The sequence below is a fragment of the Anopheles stephensi genome, chromosome 2 (genome assembly GCF_013141755.1).
Source record: "Anopheles stephensi strain Indian chromosome 2, UCI_ANSTEP_V1.0, whole genome shotgun sequence".
In the NCBI taxonomy this organism is placed as follows: Eukaryota; Metazoa; Arthropoda; class Insecta; order Diptera; family Culicidae; genus Anopheles; species Anopheles stephensi.
Window position 1 is genome coordinate 82,715,499 of NC_050202.1, and position 24,008 is coordinate 82,739,506.

The 24,008-nt window shown below is 47.2% G+C and overlaps 2 protein-coding genes across 3 annotated transcripts in view; one reads left to right on the forward strand and one right to left on the reverse strand.

The window, feature by feature from the left end:
• Positions 1-19,010, forward strand: part of LOC118505696 (gonadotropin-releasing hormone receptor) — a 37,625-nt gene extending 18,615 nt beyond the window's left edge. Inside the window, exons 3-6 of one of the 2 annotated variants that reach the window (XM_036041842.1) lie at positions 5,882-6,065; positions 14,192-14,400; positions 14,500-14,625; positions 17,682-17,970. In XM_036041842.1, the coding sequence (XP_035897735.1) occupies positions 5,882-6,065; positions 14,192-14,400; positions 14,500-14,625; positions 17,682-17,840 (678 nt within the window). In that variant the 3' untranslated portion in view covers positions 17,841-17,970. Of the gene's footprint in view, positions 1-5,881; positions 6,066-14,191; positions 14,401-14,499; positions 14,631-17,681 lie in introns of both variants that reach the window. The other variant, XM_036041841.1, reaches the window with a different exon arrangement.
• Positions 18,850-23,096, reverse strand: LOC118505694 (RNA polymerase-associated protein CTR9 homolog). The gene is made up of 4 exons (XM_036041834.1): positions 22,813-23,096; positions 22,642-22,740; positions 21,635-22,567; positions 18,850-21,563 (listed from the first exon to the last, which is right to left on the reverse strand). The coding sequence occupies exons 1-4, from the start codon at positions 22,852-22,854 to the stop codon at positions 19,023-19,025; spliced, it is 3,615 nt and encodes a 1,204-aa protein (XP_035897727.1). The 5' UTR covers positions 22,855-23,096; the 3' UTR covers positions 18,850-19,022.
• Between the last annotated feature and the right edge of the window lie 912 nt (positions 23,097-24,008).

Genomic DNA, 24,008 nt, shown 5'->3' on the forward strand with positions numbered 1-24,008 from the left:
TGATCGCTCACGAATCTATTAATTACTGGCCCCGAGAACTGGTCCGAAAACCTCCAAGGTCAGCTTAGGGGTTTCAATTAATCCTTCAATTATTGCTGCGGATCCGCACCGAACCGCACCAGCGTGTGCGATGAAATTTGACGAGCGGCAAGCATCGAAAATTTGCTGATATTGATGGCTAATTTATCTGCAGGTTGGTGCATTTGATTGTAGCGTCCCGCGAATGGGGAAAGCGTTTATGGGGTGCGTGTGTGTGTGTTGGGTGCAAAGGTTGACGTTTAATTAGGTTGATTTGCTGTGAAAGCTTCCCGGCAAGCTACGTGCCACAGATGCGAGGCTAATGAGCGATGTGTCAATCAAATTTATCATCCATTTTCCCCTCGGTTTGAGGTTGTGCTTGGGTTGGTTTTTAAATGATGAAGGAATCAGAGGTGCATATCTCATTCTATTAATTGAGAAATTGCTTGAAGGATTGATAAAAAATACATAAATATCTTGATTTTTCGCATATAAGGAGATAATGAGATAGTCATCCGCTGCTTTAATAAGCTCACATGACTCACAGGACGGAAGGCTCACACATAGCACACACGGTAAGAGTGTGTGTTATTACAAACCACGATTCTAGTTCGAATCTCGTTGTAATCTGAAAGAGAAAAGTTTTTTCTGACCGAAAGCTCTCTCATCTGTGTGACCAATATGCTCCTAAAGGTATACAAAACGCATTAGCTCAACATTTTCATGGTAACACGCTTTGTAGCTCATTCCATTCCCTTTAATTGATCCTCAACGTCGTTTGCAATGCACCTGTTGTGGAATCAAAACACTGTGCGCAACCATGTGTGTGTGGTGGTTCATTGACAGCTGAATGACAGTTGCACGAAAGACGTGTTTTAAGTACACGCGCCAGCCCTAAATGTGAAACGAAAGCTCAAACCACAACCACAACCCCTAACCTATAAAGCATTTTGATGTTTGCAGTCACGCCACGCCAATATCGATTATCCGCTAGAAAGCGCTTGCATATATCGCGAGCCCCCCTCCCGTGGGAGAAAAGTGAGGCGTGAAAACCTTTTCTCATGTTTTTTTTTGGCCACACTTTTCCCACAGCCCACTTCTCGACAAAGGCGTTGCATGCAGTCGGTGCGGCGCAAGTCTAGCTCACCAGGGTGCTACAAATAGGTCCCCGGCCTTGGCTTTTGTAATGCAATATGCAGCACCGGCCTCCACAACCGCCGCGCGCAGAGGTGCGCCACCGGATGGGCTGTTTGTTCATTTTATCGTTGGCGCGTGTGCGTGCCGGTGCGTGTGAGAATCTGGCCAATGGGTCTCGCCAGCCGGACATTGTTTCTCGGAAGCCCATCACCGCTGCTCACCGTGCTCGTCCCGTGCTCGTAGGTAATTGTGCATCGGGTCGAACATTATGCACTCGATTGCAATTGCTGGCAGAGTGCGGACGGGACTGTGGTTGCCAACAAATCCGGATCGGTGGTAAATTAATTTCGTAACAAACGTACTCCCGGGTCAGCTAGTACCGTGAGCTGTGTGAAAGATGATCACAAAACACACATACACGAAATACATAGATATGAGGGTGAATTCCTGAAAAGGGAAAGCAATTATCCGACCGTTTTCCATCGAGACTCGGGCCGAGAGTTTGAGCTCGGGTACGGGGTGGTCAACAAGTGTGTTACATCAACGACTCTTGTCATAAAGCCAGCCGGTGCAGGCGCTCCGTTCGACTCGACAGTGGGCTAATGTACAGGAAAACTGACAACGGGGACCACCATGCCTTTTGTCGCCAGTTGTCCCCCCCCCCATAATCAAGGATGTACAATATTCATGGTTCGTGTCTGTGCTCCACACGACACAGTGTTACGCTCGTTTGAGTATTAAATCAAATTTCAAAACAGGAAAAGGTCAAACTGCTACCAGGGCTAGCAGCAGGCTGCAATCGTTAGGGAGCGGACAATATTCATCTGAACTTGAAAAGTTGGACTTGAAGGTTGCTGTGGGATAGCTACAACTGTTTTGTAGCTTGCTGTTGCTTTTCGTAACGAGTTTGAAGTATCTAATGAGCAATTACAATAACTGTGTGTGTATGTGATTAAAGGAATTCTAATTTATTGCCTATTAGCATCCTAGGAGCACAAGAAAAGCTTTTCCAAGCTCACCTTTCTTCTATTCGCCCACCAGCAAAATAATGCTCCAGGGTAGCTAGACATCATTTTGATACGAGTTCATTATAAGCATCCAATTTTGCGAGACCTCCTCCTACAAACACCCGACTACAAGAGGACCCAAAATGAACACCCTAATACGATAAATTTAATCTTTAAATGACGCATTAAGAAACCGGCGCCGCCAAACGATCGATGCACCACACTAATCGCCGCTCATAATCAGGAACAGTTTAGGAAAAGCGATCGTCGCTGCTATCGTGCAATCTCGATGTCAATTTGCATGCTAATTTAACTCCCATTTTGCTCGATTGCCCCCATCCTCAATTGAGTCTACATAATTGAGCCGAAAATTGAAATTTTCCCTGCCACCAATGCTGTGTGAAGGTTCGGCGAAAATTGTCATCAACACTTGGGAAGACTTGTTGATCTTAGACGGAAGAATGCGTTGAGCCTGTGCTTTGAGGCGTTTCTACACGTGGCGTGGTTGATTTATGAATGCTTTGGGCTCGATGGCCGGTCGAGCCCCATACTTTGCTGTGGCTCACTGTTCGTAAGACACAGCAATTGTTTCGTAGAATTCGTGAGCACTCTGTTCGCTTCGAGGTATGAGGCCAAAGCCTTGAGCTGCAAGTTTTTAGTGACAGTTCAGTATTTGTACGACGGTGCGTGGTTTTTCCGTTTCCATACGGTTATCATATACCGGCTCACTTCTGCTGCCCGCTTCTACTTACACGTCTTCAATAAAGCTCGTTTTCCGACTACTTCAAAGCCATTGCAAGCAAGAAGATCCGTTCTTGCTATCGCTCACACAGCTCCGACGCATTGCCCGCCCGCCTATATCAAACCCACGCCACAAGACGCTCACGAGGTTTCGAGTGTACCGAGCCTGTCTGTTTACATTGCTCCACGCGTTAGTTTCAAATTCAGATTACTACTGTTGGAGCACGCCGACCGATCGGGTTGCGAAGCAGGGTTTGATTGATGCGTATCGGAAGGGCCTAGAATATACAAAACAAAAACACACGATAAACAATCGAGCTCCATAACGAAATCAAATATGCAACCGAAAGTCTCTTACAAACTTCCCAAAATAACAATCACGTTTTCGGGTGCCAGTTTACGCCTGTTTTGGGTAGTGTAAGATGGCACTTAACAATCATTGGAACGCAAACCCCGGTAAGAGCAGGCTCGAAAGTCAAATCAAGCTGCCAGCGTGGTTTTTCGGATGAAAAGTCGAGAGTGCTTTCCGGACTGCATTGAGACTAGGTACACTTGGACGCTTGTCTCGTAACCGAGAATTCGGAATGAATGTCGTGGACGTACTTTTGCGGAATCCTTTGAAGAAGCGTCACTTTACCACTATAATCTTTTTCCCCTTTTCTGGGGGATTTTACTGTTCTGTAGAAAAGTCATATGTCTTTAATGTTCAATTGAAATGTTCTCGGAACACTTCGGGCTAAGGCTCACATCGTTTCGAGTCGTTGATTGAGCGTACTATGTGGAAAATGAATCAAATAAATTCAGGACAATCCCATTTCTTCCCTTGATAAGAATCGAAAATCAACGACTTATGTAGTGTTTAAATGATTGTTTAGCAAATTGCATACTTTCAGGCTTTTTCACAGTCCATATAGATTTTTGACAGCTACCTTACGCCTAAAGTTATGCACTACACAAAAGCCACTTTGTTTTCAGTACGTTCGTTAGCCATTCCAAGTAATACGTCCGTCAGCACAAAAGCAAAGACCAAAGATATTATCAATTTAAAACATCTGATGAGTTTTGAACCCTCAAAATATAACGGCTGCCAGCTGTTTATCGCTTTTACCCATCTGTCCCACTCCCTCTGTCTGACAGAGTGACGTTCGTTGAGTACATCACAAAAAACCAGGAAGACGGAACCAGTCAACAGAAATTGAAGCGTAATATTTTCCCATTTTTGGTGATGAAATTACGCTTCCTTTTCAAAATCACATTCAGCCATTGGTTGTTTTTTTTTTGTTCCTGGAAAACCTGTCAGGGTCAGGAATGGGCGATGATACTGTGCCGAAACCCAGCCTGACGCGTGATCCTTCCCGTCGGATGCCTCTGACGTCGGATGCTGCCGATTGTCCGTGCGCCCGCTGAGTACGCGCAAATTGGGAAAGGAATTCTTCTATACCCGGCTTAGATCGATGGCACGACTATCTGTGCGCTGCCAATCACTCAATTATGAAGTATCATTATTATTGACGACATCCGAACGCCCGGGCACAAAAGCCACGGCGTACAGTTTCGTAACATAATCCGCTGCTGGTGCTCTTTTACCTACGCAAATGGTACCTGATCTAGGGGAACATGGAAAGCGTCTTACGCCATTTGTTTACATTAGTTTGTGCGCTGTTTTTTCCCTTCCACGGTATCGGATTGATATCATGTTTGTCATCAAAAACTCAGGTTGGAGGCGCCAAAATGTAGGCAATGCGCAGTAGTGTGACGTGGTGCGATGAACCACAATGAGCCTAAACGTTACTAATAAAACCCATATTTCAATATTAAAATCCTCAAAGTCAATCTAAATCAAAACAGTTCCTTCTCTAATAAGTGTCCCTCACCTTTATTACTAACAAGCTCCTCCGAAGCAACCCAAAGAGGGCGCACCTTATTGTGATTAATATTCAATTATTAAAGGCTAACCTCTTGATCCTGCTTTTCGGATTTTATTTTTAGCCAATCAACTCACTTGAGATGAAATATTGCGCCCGAGAGAGATTTGTTCCAAAGAAGACTCGAAAAAAGATCAGCCCTGTGATTGCTGAATGCCTTGGGTAGGGCGAAGCGAAGACTAGTCGTGGTCGTGTGTCTACCCCGAATAATGGATCCAATATTTGATAAGCCAAAACGGCGCAATATTGCGCACCGTACGAAAGGAGCAATTGTAAACAAGTCTGATGATACGTATATAGCCACAAAACAGATTATTGTCTCGGGTCTTTTGGACTTCCTTTGCTTCCTTTCGCGTCGACAAGAGAAACCATTTTGCTTTGGGAAATTATATTGTTTGCGACATGCTCGTCTGGATTGCTGGATGGGTAGGGATCATTTTTCAAGCTTGGAAGAATCCTTTACGTTTTATTTACTCTAGAGACAAAAATCAGGAAATTGTGTGCTTAAACTGCTCAATCTTTTCAAATCTCTTGACAGTTTGTCGTTGGGTTTATTATAAAAAATTGCTTTAGCTAACAAACTCTCGTGAGTAACAGGGAGAATATTTATCAGTTGCTTCTAAATCAATTAAACTTTCCCACACAAGCACCATTAATCAACATCACGATATTGCCCAACATCAACACCGAGGCACGTCCAGGAAGCCTCGTCCACCTAGCACGCGGCTCATCCTCGGAAAGGTAACCCCATTAGTCCAGTGTAAAGCAATTCCAAGCCCTGGGCCCTGGGCGCGGTTAGATAACGCTCAACCCAACCTCACTATCTCTAGCACCACGACCGGATGATTGAATCGACCTCGCAACGGGTCTCATTTTTGGAAACGTTTTTGAGCGGTTAGGCCTGCCGACAATGAGCTGCTGTTACGCCCGGGAGCTGTTGGGTTCGGTGTCGGTGCCACCGGTTCACCTCAGCAACAATAACACCCTATTACCGAATGTTTACAATTCTCCAACCTCTCTCTCTTCCTCTCTCTCTCTTTCTTTCCTTTCCAGTGGATGATTTTCCGGGTGGCGAAAGGACCGTTCCTGGAGGACTTTTACCAGTGCGTGACACACGGGTTCTACACCGACCGATGGCAGGAGCAGCTCTACACGACCTTTACGCTAGTGTTTATGTTCATCATTCCGCTGCTGATATTAATCGGCACCTATTTATCAACGTTCATGACGATCTCAAGTAAGTGTCCAAACTATGGTGCAGGCTGCCGAACGAAGACAAACACGGCGAACGAACTCGCTGCTCTGGCTCTAAAGTTAAATATTTAATTCCATCTTTCCTCGCACGACAATCGCCCGAATTGCCTTCAATTAGTTCATCATTGGCTCACCATTTCAATGTTCCCTTGTTAATGTTTGTGTTTGCGATGACTACCGGTCGGCCCTGGCTGGTGATTAATTGCCCGGGCAACAATTAATTTGGCAAATTGAGATTTTCGAAAGCTTTTTGCTGTTGCTGCCACGGCAATAAAAAGCATCAGCACCCCTTATTTTCTTCGGTGCCGTTTATCATTGCACGTGCTTAGGCATCGAAATTCATGTACCGGTCGATTTACGAATTCGCGGTTTCTTCCAACGCCGGCAGCACACACACCGGGGGCCTTTCGGGGCTTTCGGTCGATTGACAGGCGCAGGCGATATCAATCTTGTTTGCCGTTTTACTTTCCTTTTCATTTCGAAAGTCCTTCAATGCGGCTTCTTCTTCTTCGGGAGCGGCATGGGGGAGCAGCTGAGATTGTTCCCGTCTTACTGAAGTTGAACGATGATAAACTTCGGCTAGGTTACTCGCTGCCGGTCATGGTTCGTCGAGCATTCTGACGGGATAAAGGCGGAAGGCATTGATTTCAATTCCTACCCTAATTGAGGAAAACCCTTAACTTTAATGCTGTTTTCAAGTCGAGTGAAGCTTTTACGTTCAGCTAAGCTCACTGTTTAATGAACTCTAAACGATCGCAGGATGATACCCCGTTTTTGTTCTTCACTCCCAAGACACTGTGCCAACAGTTTCACAAGCACTGGCTTCATCATCACGGTGGCAAATGAAACCTTTCTAACTAACCTCAACCATGACACACCATCCATCTCAAAGTACCATGAGAACTTGTCATTAATTAGTCCGTATCGGCACGAAATACGGCCGCCACTCACGCCACTCACGTACCCCGTAAAGCGGCTCGTGTTTGTATCACCTCCCATCCGACCATCAAAACGGGGCGAGCCGTCCTACCGGCACCTACAAAATGGCACCGATTACTCTCATGGCACAGGAGACGGTCCGCTGCTACTGCTGTATATTGATGGTGGTCAGATGATGCTCGGATTGCAAGCACGGAACCCGAAGTACCAACGAACTGCACGCCATCTTTTCTGGCCGTTCATTTCAGCTTAAACTGGAAGCTGAAATTTATAACGATGCTTTACAAAACTATTAGCTTCGTGAGGAACAAAACGGATTTTAATTTAATTCGAAATTAGTTTGTGAAGTTGAAATTGCATACCTTCTCCGCCTCAGCGGGCAATGTACGCCTTTGCGTATGCAATCTGCATCACATATTTACAAATAATTAATATTTTATTGGCTGCCTGTTCATTTTCCTCCCGAAAATGGTTTATAATTAACGGCAGAGCGGGTTGCTGTACAATTTACTTAATCATAATCATTCACAAACTCACATTTCCCTTGTAGCTTATTGTGCGTTGTGAACCGGCGGCAGATTAGAATGATCGACCACCAAAACACACCCCAAACAAATACGAGCCACCCAGATTGACTTGTTTAGGCTAAGGAGCGCGCTGTTTTGTTCGGTATTTATTGTTTGCTAGCCTTTCCTAAACCTTTTTCCCAAATCCCCGGAGCGGTCGATTCGGTGCTATCGGACCAGGGGTTTTTAATTAAGAGGTTGAAATTTCTTTACATTCGGAGCGCTTCAGGGTGAGAGCAGCAGCAGCATTCGGAGTGGTTAGAAAGTTTGTGGCCCTCATTCGATCGGGTGTTTAACAGCTTTTCACCTGCTTTCGAGCCGGGGGCAGCTGTATAACTTTCAATCCCAGCTGGAGCTTGGGCTATTTTGCTATGATAGCCTTTGTTGAACATTGTGTAAGATTGCTTATTCTTGGCACGCTACTGCACCGCGCCAGAGACGGTCTGGTTTTTTTGTCGATTGGTTTGGTGACCTCCTGCAACCAGAAAAGGTACACCAAAATAACACCGTTTTTCCTATTGTAAAATAATCTCTCCTTTATAATTAACTCACCCGTGCAATAGTGCGCCACATCAAACGAGTCGCCAAGTCCGTGCTCTTTTCGTAAGCTTTAAGGCACACAATAAAGCGCCTAATATTTTATTTTGTTTACATAAAATGGACGAAAAAGTACAGCAACAAGAGAAAGGGACAAAGAACACAAACCACTAACCGGAGGGACCCCTTTTTTTGCTTTCTTTCACGGGTTACGGGTTGCCGGCGGATGTCCCGGGATCCCCGGGACAGAATGGGACCGCTCAAGTGCCGAGCCACCGGCCGCCCCATTCATAACAGTTCGCTCTCGCTCGATTTTCATCTCGCTAAGCCCAGCCCCATCAATCACCACGTTTGGGGCGCTTCGTTTGCATTGTGGCGGTCTTGGAAAACCTTTTCGCAAGTGCTTTCCACGGTTCGGGGCGAGGGTTTTTGGCGGAAAAATCGAGCGGCCGGTGGCCGTTTGTGTTTGATCCGATAAATTAATGCCAAATCATCACCCGGGGGCCTTTCGGTTACCTTTTTTTTTTTGCCTAGGAAAGTTCTGTGAGCTGGCCGGGGGGAGGGAGCTTAAATGACCATAGGGAAAACATAATATATGACTCAAGGTCAAGTGTGCTTCAAAGACGGGTAATGATTAAATCCTCCGACTAAAAATCGAATTTCCTCGACTAAGCAGAACTTTAAAACCTTCTTTCCATTGCTTCTCCTCTTCACACTCGGATGGCGGATAATCGAGTTCATTTCACTCTGTTGGTAAACTTTTCCCACCCCGTATCGCAATGGCTTCGATCTACCGAGCGATTAACTTTTGCAGCCAATCGATTTAAACACTCTTTTATCCGGTTGGGGCCACGTCAGGTGGTACCGAACGATAGCTCTTTTTATTTATTGAGACGCGCGATTGTACAACTTTCACACCGTCTGTTAAATAAATCATCTCCCGCTGGTTGGTGCAACAGCCAGGAACAGCCCGGGAACGACACGATCAATCACACCGCGATGGATGGATGGATGCAGCAGCATCAAAGTTGCACTCATTGGCAGCAGGTAAAGCTCACAGGCTCACTCTCTTTCATGCAATGCTTCGTTCCGGAACCTGTGTCCTGCTGAACGACCAGGCGCCTCCATTTCAATTAACTTTTTCCTCGCAGCAAGTAAAAAAGCCACCGTTGGCGGCTAACATGTGCGCAACAGTTGGGACATTTTGAGGACAGAAAAAAGAAAAAACAAGGGCGTCGTTAATTGAAGTACGTACGACAGGCATTCCCTTACATTTGGGATCTAATTTAGCTCGAAGCTCGAAGCTTTTGCATACTATTTTTAAAACTTACAACGGACAAGAAATGGGTTTTTCGAGGTGATTTTTTTATAATTCTTTCACTCTTTATGCAAAAAAAGTTTCTTCTTCTTGTGGAAAAAATTTAAAATTCAAAAACTAGGTTATTTACACACCATTTGGCTCGCCCCAACCGATGCTGATGTGTATCCTCCCCGGATTCAAATACTAAAGGCGGAAAACAAATAAACTTTTCATCCGTTGCTATGTCTGTCGGACAGTATCCTTTTCCGCCCGCTCGAGAAACATCCGTTACATCGCTACCGGTCAAATATAGCACACACGGGTGAGCATCTATCAGTTCCCCAAAGATTTGCGAAACTTCATCTCCCGAACATCGAACGATTTGCGTGCCTCGAAATGGCTGACCGTTGTTTGTTAGGTCAAAACATGCAAAGCAGGACCTTGTACTGTGTTTGCCCAAGCCCCAGGAATCAAACTAACTGTTGCAGTGCTCACACACACACACACACACACACACACACCTATCGAAGTAGCCCTAAAAATATCCACATCGCATCATCTCGTATGCTGTCTGTGCTCGAACAAGAAACACTTTCTCGGCTTTAGGCTGCACGAAACCCGAAACTCCCGACGCTCGTTGGCCATATTTGCCGAAAAAAAAACGCTCCCTTCTATTTTTGGGCTGCCCCCATATTGCTTTCTTTTCTCCGTACGCGAGTACGAGTTGAGGGAAACTGTCTCGCACAATATGTGTTGTTCCTGGCACACGGCACACACACATGCGAACCACATTCCAGCAAAGCATCCCGGAATTTTTCCAGCCGGGAACGGTTGCATGTGGCACGGTTGGAAAGTATTAAACTTTCTTCTGCAACATTCTTTACCCGTGATTGCATGGACCATCGCGTTTTGGCAGGGGGGAGAAAACACGAGAAGTTTATAATTTCCCCTGTGGAAGGAGAGAAAGAAAGAAGGAAACGGAAAACGGGGGGATGGTAAGAATCTGCCTCGTGCAGATTCAATGTTCCTGTTGCTGACGCTTATTTATCGTTCGAACGCTCGACAGCTTTCACTAGCAGAAAACCGAAGCAGAAAGAAATAATGCTCCCTTGCAATGCATACATTACACTTCGATAAGCGATCCTTCCATAAACGCTAACCCCTTTCCCTCCCCCCTCCCATTCTTTGGGCCTACGGGTGGGGAGGCTGGTGCTCTTTAACACACAATTGCAGACAAATTGTTGAACGACGAAGTTTGTAAATTATGAACGCTTTCAGCGCCGCTTTTTCGTGCTGTTTTTCGTGCAACTAACTATTTTCACCGAATGCGTTCGACAGGGTGACATTAAATTAGATTACTTTCCAATCGAACCCGGTATCGAGCCGGTTGTCGTGCTGCAACAAGCTTCAGAAAAATTCATGAGCTACGAAAAAGTTGCAATGAAAAGCTCCTTTTCTATGAGTGGGGAAAAGCGACATTTTTTTCTTTCAATTTCGTCAAACCGAGGTAAAAACACACACATTTAAACACATCACATTTGCAAACAGAACTCGCCAGGGGAAATTATTGCTTAGCGTTCGCCCGTTCGTTCATTCGTTCGCACAGCAAGTGGATGGAGGCGCCTGGTACTTTACGACACGGCGGCCACGTGGCATCGGACTGGGATCGGGCGAATGCTCGCCCTAATCCGATTATTATAGTGTAATAGAAATGGGCGGACGAATAAAAATCAATCATGTTCACCAGCCACCGTTTGGATCATTCGCTGCCGAGGCCCACCAAAAAAAAAAAAATACGAGGATTACTTGTTGACACTGATAGGATTGCTCGGGCACAGGGACCTTAATCAAATTTTCGAAGCCCATCATCTGGCTGTGTGTGTGTGCGCGTTTTTCCTTTTCCTATTTCTGACCGTGAATCAACGGCAACTGGACATGATAAATGATTTATCGCCCTCCGGCCGCGCTTAATTCGAACCGTTTTTGTTCCCTCTTTATGAGCGCACCAACATTCGGTGCCCGCTTTCACACTAGAATGGTACAAAATGTATACTTTTCTGCTCTAAAATAAATCTGCATTTGTGAACGCACAAAACCGCACACATTACTTTTAAATAACTCACGATCCGTAAGCATTCGACTAATCTGTTTAGTCTCGTCAAACTTTGGCCGCAACTCGTGCGGTGAGTTTGGCGGGCTTCCGCAAAACCTTAACATCACCACGAGCGTCTGTAATTTAATAAACGCCAAAAACTTTATCATCACTTCGCTCGCACGCTAACGGTGGAAAATCAACGCCTAATGAAGAATTTGCTCGGGAAAGCGGGTTCAAATTCAATAATTCATCTGCCCGCCGTAAGATGAAAATCAAATTCACCTTAAATGCAAATATTTCAAACATGCCGAACAGAATGACCGCACCTAATCCTTCCCCAATTCGTCTCACAAGAATTGCTCCTGGAAACTCGGGGGACTTCACCGAACCGAACTGAAAGCGGTTTCCACAGGTTAATGCTGCCGTTTTTTTTCGGAGTCAGCAGCAGCCAGTTTACGCACGAAAGTGCTTTGGCAGTTGACACATTTGTCAACTCTGGCTGGCGAAGTGTTTTGCACTTGTTCCAGGTTTTTTCTTTTGTTGTTCACTTTCATCATCATCCTCGAACCGGGCTCCTCTGGTCCTGCTGTCACCAGCGCTAACGATGACTGAAACTGATATACATCCATAAATTTTCACCTTAACCTGCTGGTAATGCTTGCCCGAGCGAGACCCGTCGCGTGAAGCATGGCGATGGTTTTAACAAGCGCCAACCAGCAATATGGCCAAGTCCCGAAAAGCAAACGGTTTCCGGTGCGCTGTTAACTGCCAAGAGGAAGGCACCAGAGCTTGGGACTTTGGTGTTATGATGGCGTTAGCATAAGGTCGCGACAAACGTTCGCCAGCGCTTCGCAAACGCTTCTTAGCACAGACTTAAAATTCGTGCTGCGTTGCGTTTTCTGCTGCTGGGGGCCGGGAGTTTCGGTGGTTGCCATGGTGGTTCGGTGGCCATCAACCTTTCCATCATTGGACGAGTTTGTCCCGCGCAGGGGGAAATGTGACTCTCGGTGAGGTTCGACTTGGCTTGACTTGGGCTCTCGAGCAGAGGCACTGTGTGTGTGTGTGTGCGTATGGAAAATTAAATTTCCGCTCAGGTAAGGCAAAGGATGGGTCTTAAAATGGAGCATGGCTTTTTTTTTGCTTCTTTGAAGGCAAAACAAAAAGCCACCACACACCTGGAAGAGTGTGTTCATTTGGTGGCACTTCAAAATGTTGTGCTTACGCTTTTCTCTTTGGCCCAGAGACCAAAAATAGGACACGAAAGTTTATTTTTAATTTATATTCATGTCGCATAAATCTAGCTTTTTGTGTCGTTAATTATAAAGCTATTAATGTACAGACCATTCCTTTGCCTAAAGCCATTTTTTGTAAGATAACTCGTTAAACTTCCGCCTACACTCGGGCCAGGTAACGTGCCCCTTAACACAAAATTGTGCTTCCATCCGCTCGGTGTACGCGGTACAAGAACATGCAACACGTGCGTTTGTGCATCACACGCAGTACGTGCACATGTCCAGAAGCAAATGAAACTTTCTCCGAAGTCAAATGCAATCAAGACACACAGTATGGCTCCTTATTTTGCCTAGAGCTGAGGGTTTGTGCTGACTGGAAGGGTTACTATGTGTGAAATTGGCTTATTACTACTATTTAAAGGTATATCGTCGGGGTTACCGGAACCGGAAGACCTGTGAGGTACTGGGGACAAATGTTTATCACGTAAACAAGATCTGTTGATTTTCGCTTATCAGTTGGATCGAGGTTGAAACAGGACAGCATTGCTTTGGCCTGTATTTTAATATATATTCTCCAAATAAACAGTGCAGCAGTTGCAAGGAGCTTTTGTTTACTATTTATCCTCCTCTTCACTTTTTGACGTTTGCTATTTGACACTTGACGTTTGACGTTTCACCACGCGTTGAGTTGAGATGAACTTCACTGAAGTCGAATTGAATTTGAGAGGAGTTCTCAAAGGAGAATGTTGGTAAATGTAACACTGGTTCGACCCTAAATTCCACGGCCGCATTTCAAACATCTCCTAAATATTTGCAATATTCCATTATATGATTGCAAAGCTTCGTGACGGTATAGCAATATTTCCCCTGTCGTTCATCAAGCAGAATATCGGAACGTCCCACATTTTTGTATCAAATTTTCCATTAAGAAACCCTAAAAATTAAGTTAAAGAGCTTTAGTCAAAATTTCAATAATGTCCGCAAACCTCTTTAAATTATTCTTCTTTCTCATACCGCAAAACGCCAGTCGAGTTTGTTCGGGGTTTAACGGGTAATATAAACCGGATAATAATATCCGGATAAGGACGATCCTTCAATAACGAATTCTAACTCCGGAAACGGTCCTTTACTCCGTCCACCGGACAGCATCATCATCATCATCATCATCATGCACCAAAAACCACACCATTGCGATAAATTATCAAATATTGGCAGCAGCAGCATTACAGAATCGATCCCTTTTTTTTGGGTGGCAAATGATGCCATTTTCCATTCAAACAACCATCATTCGCGTCGGCAAACGATCCAACGTTCTCACGCAAAAAAAAGGCTTTTCACATTAAACAGATTCCTGCTCGAACTGGTCGGCGCGCGATGCTGCTCCAAGTTGCTTTTAGTGATTTTAATGCCCCTTTTTTGTGCCTGGTTGCCACGTTGCAGGTAGTGAAAAAATCTTCCGCATCGATACGTCGGCCGTCGACCGGACGACGTACTATCGGCGTTCCGACACGAACCGTCAGCGGTTGATACACAAGGCGAAGATGAAGTCCCTCCGGATATCCGTCGTCATCGTGGTGGCATTCGTCGTGTGCTGGACACCGTACTACATCATGATGCTGATATTCATGTTCCTGAATCCGACCGAACGTGTAAGTGTTTTGGGGCGGGGGCACGCTTGTGTGTGTGTGTGTGTGTGTGGGCAGTATTGACATAACCAATCATTCGGTCTCCTCTCCCCGTTTTCACAGTTCGGCGAAGACCTGCAGTCGGGCATCTTCTTCTTCGGCATGTCGAACAGCCTGATCAATCCGCTGATTTACGGTGCGTTTCACCTGGTGCCGATCCGACAGCGACGCAATCAGTACAATCAACATGTAAGGTACATATACACGAGCGCTCTGTTCTCGGTGTGACGCTACTAAACTGCATATCCGCTTCCGTCGATGTTCTTCTGCTGTATGTGTGCCGCGCTCTTCGGTTGCATCTTAATTTGTTCTTGCTTCCGGGCTTTTCCACACGAGCGAGCAGGTGGACACAAGTTAAACAAACTGGCGCAGGCATTAGATTGCCGCAGAAAGCCGATGCAGCGCCGGTTTGAATGGGAAAACACCGGCTCGAATCACATTAACGCCTGTGCTTATGCAATGCTCGTACCATCGCGCGAATAGACTCTCGGTTCGGTAGTTGTGCGTGTTCGCAGCGGCTGTTATCAATTTCATTTCCACAAAAGCATACTGCAGTGGGCAGCGTTGACCGTGAGCGGAATAGCTAAACCGGAACCAGTTTTATTTGAGAAATGCTCCAGAACGGCCACGTTCCGTCCATTAAATGCTTACACTGTGTGGTGACAAAGAAGGTGCTTCAAAATATCCTAGCATAGTGCTTGTTCGCCCTAGCGAGCATTGCATACCTTTAGGCGTGCTTCCAGCCAAATGCGCCTGATGCTATGCAATGGTTGTAGCAATTCTTGTTTACCTCTTTTTCTCATCGCAAAAAGGGGGCTGCAAATTGCGTTTAATCGTGCTAAAGCAAATTTTGTACGGTGCTAGGCGTTTCCCGGTAATCGGTACGGAACGCCGTTAGCATATCATAATTTATTATTTTGACTACGGCTTCAGTAACGAGAATTGAGCAAACTTCTCGAATTAATAACCATGATTAGCACCCTTGCACCGAGCGTTTGCTACCCGTGTTCCGCTCAATTCCTGTTCGCGCTGAGTGTCTGAAGCGCTTTATTGGTTGATTTCTTCAACGTGTCCAGTAATTGCGTCGTTGCACAACTACCCACCATACCCATCAAACCAACAACACTAACGAAATCCTCGGAAATGTAATCCCCTTGCGAAAAAAAAAACCGCATGCAAATTGCGGCTGGGCTAAGTTCTCGTAATATGCGCCAGGATAACAAGTTTCTTTGCGAGGAGTTTTGCTTTTGTTTTGCACCTCAAGGCGTCAAGTGTTAATACTCTTTGTAGAATGGCTTGTCGGAAAGAAAAGTTTGTCTTCCACAAACCTTTGCCGAGCGTGTGCTGGCATCCGACACGCTCCGCCGCATATTTGGTGACGGAAAAGTTTGTCACGTCCACTTGTGGATTGTTGGAAAATTCTTGCTCTTTCAACCGCCACCTGCATTAGGAGCATCCCGTGGGCAACCAACACTCCGCAAAGTGGATACATATGATTGGAAGACGGAAACCTCGAGAAACAATTTCAATTAACGGCTCCGACTCCGTAAGAACGATTTCCCACACACACGCGCGCGCGCGCGCCCGTTGTCTTAAAACTTATGATTAAAAGACAAAATGAGCGTAACGACCGTTTTGTCACGGAATGCGCTTCCAGCAGCAGCATCTCGATTCGTCCCGAAAGTCGCCACAAAAGTGTAGCCAATGGTTTTGTTGCTTTAATACGCGCAGTTTTGGCTTTCGTTTGCAGCTTTTCATATTTTGTTTTTTTCCGTTACGCTCGCTGTAGTGAGTTTTCTCGGGAATTCATACCGCTTATCTTATCTGCCGCTCGTAATCTAGCTTTTGTATTATTTTGCTGTTAAATGGAATATCTGGGGAGGAGAGTTGGGTTTCGGAATTTTCGCAATCCTCCCGGGAAGCGTGAGATGAGTCGAGCAGATACCACTACAAACTGTCCTTCTGTAGCGATAGCCTAAGTACCTGAGGAAAAAAGGGGGGCCCAGCTGGGTGGATACGATAAAGCGACTAGGAGTGGGGAGACAAAACCTCTTTCCCCTTACCTTTTGTTCGTTTATGTTTTTGTCCTGCAAGCTAATAGCAACGGTACCAGATGGTTGCGCTAGCTCGTAGGTTATGCCCAACAATTAGCATACTTTTCTTTCAAGATGGAAGAAAAAAGGATACAAAAACCCGCGTTCCAATCTTCTTGATCGGAGCTTGAAGCGTGAAGAAAGACGCTAGGGTTTGAGCAACAGAAGTCAGCATCATAAAACCTTCATCCTAGGATCAGTGCACGTTATGCTAAACACACACACACACACACCGGGAGATAGGACTTATGTAGGATATTTATAATTTTAGCAGGAAAAATTTGCTCAGGAAAGCCAAAAAGGGACGACAACCTGAAGGGGTTGAATAAATAAACAGACGATAAGACGCACTAAATTTCAAAATTTGACACACAAATTGCATATCTTTGGGCGCTCTATTTCGGAGGTTGAATGCGTTGCCGTAAAGTATGCAATACGCTTGGGATGGTAGGGACGAGCGAAACCAAGCAGTGTAAACACGGTGAGTTATTCGAATTGTGGCGAGGATTATAAAATTTTCCTTTAAACTAGAAATAATTCACGATGCGGTGTTTTAGTGCCCTTAATCAATACATAAACAGCTGGCGACTGTTCCATTTGCCTACTGTATCGCTCTGCACCCCGGCTGAAGTGATTAGGCAAAGGCGCGGATTACACGGTGCATCAAGCTCTAAGCTCTAATGTGAAAATTATAGAGTATTCGAACTTTTCTCTGTTCGTTCCTTGCTCTACACACACCCGCAATGCTGCATTTACGCTGATTGATTTTATGTTTGTGTTATCGCATCACCCATCCAAGCAACCGGCGTGTGTCGAAGGTACGAAAAAGGGTGGAGCGAACAAAACGCTAGGGATTATGTTGATCTTCTCATACAAAACAAGCGCGCGTTACTTTACACATCCCAGCAGGCGATCTCATTATTTCTACATCAATGCGCTCCGCTTTCGCTAGCCAACTGTTGTGGGTGTGCTTAGTTTTTCGTGTTCCCTTTCTGTGTTCGCTTGCAAGCAACAATAGACCAGTCCATGGCAAAGACGAGCAGTCTGGCAAAAAAAAAACCTTAATAGAAAGAACGCCACGAAAATCTTCCCAAGCAAGTAACCATCATCTGTTGATCGATTTTTTCGCCTGTTTATTGCCGCATTCCGCAGGGAAGGCTCTGTGTACTTTCAGCGGTCGTCCACCTTCAACCATCACAATGGCCACCAGCGGAACCTGAACCCGCACATCAAGTTTTCCAACTCGCACTCCAACCTGCCGGAAGAAATATCGCTCATGTCGCTGGAAAAGGATCTTCGCAGCCTCGATGAGAACGTCAACCAGATCCATCAGAAGGGGGGCGGTGGCGGTCCAGCCGGTGGTGGGGGCGGTCCAGCCGTTGGTGGGTCACGGATCAAGCGGCGTAGCTTTACCAGCAAGTTTCTTTCCTTTTCCCGGCTGCTGCAGCGCAATCATCCTACTAAGCTTTAAGGAGAAACATTTCCGTTTCGTCGCGCGAGCGCGTGTGTCTGTGTACATAACTGCGACAGGTGATAAGATAGGAGAAGAATGCTCTCTAGGTTACGTTTAGTCGTTTAAAGTTTAGCTGATGTAGTTTTAATGCGGTACGGTAAGGAACGAGTTGGTAGACGAACAAGAGAAACAGGCAGGGCCTGCTGAGATGTGAGGGATGTAAAGAGAGCCGCCAACTTCCTAACCCTGTTCTATGGCCTGTGTACTTGTTACCTTAGCAACGTATCATCAATGGCAGCTATGAGGAAAGGTGTCGATTTCTCCCAAAAATTGGCACCTGCAGTACTAATGTTAAGCAAAACGATTCGCGACGCGTCTGAAAGTCTATTGAACTGTTGCCGGTGTGCATTGTGAAGATCGTTATCACCCCACTTTCATCCATAGTATCTATTGCTGCTGGTGTGTGCCCGTGCGTGTGTGTGTGTGTGTATATATACAAAAAAGGATAAATGCAGGGAATGTAAACAAAGAGTGTTAATATGAGTTTAATGTATAGAAGGAAAAAACAAGATGGTGAAAATAGTTCGTGTTTATCTGAATAGGCAGCAAGATGTAAACAAACAGAAACAAGCACACACACACACTTACACAAACATACAAAAAGGTTGTTGAACTGAATTCCGGTGGGGAAAAGGCGTTGTTGTACAATGTTTTCTGCGAACAAACACACTCACACACAAGCTGGTTGAAACGAAGAATTATACATATACATATACATATATATTTTTTAATCAAAATTAAACTACAATTACGATCCCCGTTTGTGTTGAATTATTTATAAATCGTATTGAAAGATGGTCTTCGAAATTGGGTTTTAAATTGTTTATTGTTTAGCTCAACTTTAACCTAAGGCGCCATTCGGGCAATCGAGACCCCTCCAAAATCGATCTGCCGTCTATCTTCTAGGCTGGTATTTAACATAAAAGTCTGATCAAGAAATCCGATATTTTACAAACACACACACACACACCCACTGTCCTTTACTCCGATTCCGAACCCGACACCGATTTACGCAGGATCGGTGAAGCTTGTCTGCTGCCCGAACCAGAACGGGACCGTGAACGTGATCGTGATCCGGACCGTGACCGGCGACTTCCCTGGCTTCCGCTGCGGCTACGACTACGGCTTCGGCTACGGCTGCCACCACTCTTTCGACTGCCCGCACTGTGGCTGCGGCTGCGCGAACGACTACCGGACCGGCTACGGCTACCCGAGCCCGAACGACTTCTCGACCTCGATCCTCGCGCACTTCCCGAGCGGCTACGCGATCGGCTACGACTGCGCGAACCACTTTTCGCACTTCCGGCACGACTTCCCGAACCGGACCGAGAGCGTGACCGCGATCCCGATCTTGACCGTGATCCCGACCCGGAACGTGAGCGCGACCTCGACCTACGCTGCGATCCACTCGAATCCTCATCATCCGACGCAATCCGGCGCTTGCGTTTCGTGGCCGGCGCACCCGACTCTCCTCCACCACCACCACCCGACTCATCGCCGCTCGCAATCTTCAACCGACTATCGTCACTATCCGACTCGCTCGTCGAAACGGTCGCCTTCGACAGGATGCGTCCCTTCTGCTTCTGCGACAGTCCCTCGTCCATCGCCTTCTGACGCTTCTTCTGTCCGCCCGAGCCAGCTGCCTTCTTCTTGCGCTTGCGCGATCCTTCCTCCTCGTCCTCGCTCTCCGAATCACCTCCACTCCCCCTGCGTGCCTTCTCCTTCCGCTTCCGACTGCCACCCGCTCCACCCTGCGATTTGCGCGGCTTCTTCTCGCCCTTTCGCTTCCGTTCCTTCGGTGCACCGGCTCCCTCCTCACCACCACTGCCACCCATCCCGACCTCACCCCCGCTCGCATCCGAGTCGGAAATGTAGTCCTTCCGGCCGCGGCCACCCTTCTTCTTCGCTTCCGGCGGTGCTTCCGCGAAGAACAGTGCGTTCTTCGTCTTTTCCTTGTACTCCTGGCGCTTGAGCAGCATCTCCTCGTGCGCCTTCCGGCGCATCTCCTCCATCCGGCGCCGTTCGTCCGCCTGGCGCCGTTTGAACTCTTCCCGCTCGAGCTCCTGCTTCTGGCGCAACGATCGTTCCTCCTCGTCGATTTTACGCGCCCGCGACACATGGTACTGGGCTTGCTGCAGCAAATCCTGGCACTGGTTCGCTTCCGTTTCCGCCAGCGCAATGTTGTACCGCGTCTTGTCCCCGTGCACGGACAGATAGGTAAAGTACTTGTGGGCCAGCCCGAGTTCGTGCACCGCCTGCAGCACGACGCTCAGCACGGACTTCTCGTCACGCAGCACGTACGTCGCCAGCCGCTGCAGGACAAGCGCAATGTTGAACAGCAGCACCGTATCCTGCGGCGCAACCCGGCGCGCCTTCAGCAGCGTCATCTTTGCCTCCTTCAGCTTCCCGGCACGGAAGTAGGCCCGCGCCAGGTACTGCATCACCTCGACGTTGTTGTGGCGGTAGAATTTCTTCAAACAGTTCTCGTACATCTGGATCGCGCTGATGTACTGCTTCTGCTCCACGTAGATGTGCGCGATGTTGATCCACACGTCGCAAAAGTCGGCCGTCGCTTCACGCACCTGCGCGAAGATGTCCCGCGCCTCGATGATGCAGCCCTTGTGCGCCAGCACGGCCCCGATCCCGTTCGCGGCCCAGATGTTCTTCGGATCGTTCCGCAGCACCTGCTTGTAGATGGCGAGCGCCTTCTCCTGGTGCTTCTTTTCCTTCTCCTTGTCGCGGTTCGGCTGGTGCAAGCTCTGCAGCCAAAAGTTACCCAGCGCAATCAGCGAGTAAGCGTCGCTCGAGGTGGCCGGATTTTTCAGGATCGTTTCAAAGTTTTTCTGCCCCAGGGTCCACTGCATTTTGGCCAGATGGAGGTTTCCCAGCAGCGATCGTGTGTCCGGGTTTTCCATGTTGATCTTCAGGGCGTCTTTGAAGAAATCGGACGCGACGAAAATCAGTCCCTTGTCACGGGCCATGCAGCCGAGCCGCAGGTAGCAATCGATGTAGTTCGGGTGCTCCTTCAGGATGTCCTTGTACAGCTTGTCCGCCTTGTCGAACACGGCCATCGCTTCGTACAGGCGGGCCAGATTGTACGTCATCGAGACGGAGATGGAATCGTAGTATTGGGCGTCATGTTGCGCCTCAATCTTGGCCCGTTCGATCGCCTGCTCCAGCTTCGCCATTGCCTCGTCCAGGTTGCCCAGCCGGTAGTGCAGGGCCGCCACATTGTTCAGTATCTCGGGCGGTATGTCCGCGTTTACCTTTTCCGTCAGTATGCTTGTAGCCGTACCGTACGCTTGCAGCGATCCGGGTAGGTCATTCTGTTCCAGGATCTGTGCCAGCTCGATCCACGCTTCCACATCGTCCGGGAACTGTTCCGTGACTTTCTTCAGATGGTTCTTCGCAATGTCGCGCTTCGATTGCGAGGAGGAGGTCGCGTACAGTGAACCAAGAATCTTCATCGTTTCGTAGTTGCCCGGTTGCGCTTTCAGCACCTTCTCGAAGCATTGTGCGGCCTGGGGGAAACATTTGACCCTTTAGCTTTCTTGTCATTTGAAACAAGGCAAGATTTCCCTTTTCTACTTACGTTTTCCGAATCACCGCGATAGATGTACATCTGCCCGAGCCCGAAATGAGGCAGCACAAAGCTCACCGGCGCAAACTGTGTCGATTGATAGTAGTACTGGAACGCCTGATCGTAATCGCGCTGCACGTGGAACGCTCGTGCCAGCTGATAGCAGCTTTCCGCCCGCATCGCTTCATTTTCCGTGTTGTGAAACGCGTGCAGTGCCAAATGCTGCACCTTCTGGTAGTCCTTCTTGAAGAAGAAATGATTGGCCAGATGGTTCAGCACCATCGGATTGGTCGAATCGATCGTGTACGCCTTCGACAGCATCTGTACACCCATCCGGTTCGATTCGGGCTCGTGAAGGTTCAGCTTCAGTATGGCCAACCCTACCAGCGCCCCAACACACTGCGGCTCGAGATCGAGCGCCCGCTGAAACGCTAGCTTGGCCTTTTCCGGATTGCTTAGCTTCAGAAAGCAATGCCCCATACCGAGCCGTACCGCGGCGGGACAGTTCGGGTTCGTGCGGAGCGCCTTCTTGTAGAACGCAAGCGCTCCCCGATAATCCTTCTTGTTGAACGCAATGCAGGCCTTACCGAGCAGCGACGGAATGTTGGACGGCGATTGGTTCAGCACGAAATTGAACTGTGCATCGGCCTGATCCATCTTATCGCCTTCCAGCAGACAGAAGTACGCACGCCCGAGCAGATGGTTCTGATCGTACATGATGATCTTGTCCGCCGTCGTGTACAGGTGGGTCGCTTTCGTGAACAGATCACGCTTTTTATCCTTCGACTTTTCACGGTTCGCTTCCTGTACGTAGTACGCGGCCAACATGTCGTACGCACGCATCTGATCCTTCTCAAAGTCACGGTAGTGGATGTTGGCGTCCACACGGGACGCCTCGAGAATCTTGATGAAGTCATCCGTTTTCTTCTGCTTGTAGTACGCCAACTGTGGAAGGCGGGGAGTAAATCATTAGCTTGCTGAATCGAAGCGTATACGAGCAGCATCGGTTCTCTACCTACCGCAACTGTAACCCACGTATTGAGGTGCGACCGTTCCTGGCGCAAGATGCCAAGCACTTCCTCGCCCTCCGGAAGCTGTTCCGGATCGAGCTCTATCACCTACGGAAAGTGCCGGATCGAAAGTAAAGCATTTAAAACCGGTTCCTTGCAGACGAACATCCCTATCATTACCTCGTCCGTATCCCGCAGCGGGATTTCGATCGGTGCAGCCATGTTTGTCGCCGGCCTTCACCGAGGACTGCGTAATAAACACACGCTCACTGCACTCCCGGAACGATTCCACCGAACGTTATCCTAAGCGAAAACGATGCACAAAGTAGTGCTTACGAACTTAAGCTAAAATTCCGAACCTTTTCCGAATGTTTTAGCACTGTAAACTTTTGATAAAAATTGCACCAAAACCACAAACAACGCGACCAAACGACGGTGTGAAAAGACAGTTCGCGTGCGTATGTGTGCGCGTGTTTTGACTGTTTGCCTCGCGGGATGTCAAGCACGTTTATGTCACTCAGTTTATTACTGCACGTTCTCTGTTCGGATATTTCGAACAGCGCTATCTGTGTGTGAAAAGATGAATCTTTAAGCTCCTCCCAATTTGTTTATTTGCTATTCTCCATGTCTAAAAATCGACAAACGGAATTAATTCTATTTTCTTATTGTTAAGATATAAATATTATATGTTTACTGCAGCTGATCATCTGTCTGAAATGCTTTATCGCTTGAAGAGACTTTGCTTAAAAGACTTATGTAAAGCTAGTTTTGATTAATGGATACTAGAAAAATTTTAAGTAAACATTAAATTATCCAACCCAAAAAGGACATTCAGAATTCTAGCTCTCACTACAAGAGTTACTTTAATGTTTCCTGGTTTAATACGTCATTGTGCCTCTCGCACGATTCCATTCTGTTAATAAATAATTGTTTCGCGTTTATCTATCCTCTCTAGCTGGCAGAACCCGTCACAAGCGTGCAACACACCACACTACCGCTTCCACAGCTGCATCGATTAGATAGCCGTAACGAATCAAGAAAACTCGACAGTTTTCCCCTTCACAAAGCTCACAGCACAGCACCCGGTGCTAAGTACTTTTTATTTGGCGTTAAATTTCCAAATCAATAGCATTAAAGCAAATAATGATGAGTGTGTTCGTGTGCAACAATAAACCATCTTCCCGTTCTTCCTTGTGCGCTCTTTTGCGCAATTCCAGGGCGGCAACAAAGCGATCCGGAGGATTGCGCAGGATGCTGTTTAGAAAATGCGCGATGTCCTTCCACACCGTATGCCCTTTTTGTTGCGTGTCCTTGCAGGGACGGATTGCGCAGGACACGGCGGAGTGTCATAGGTAGCCTGCGGCCAAAGCAGGCTT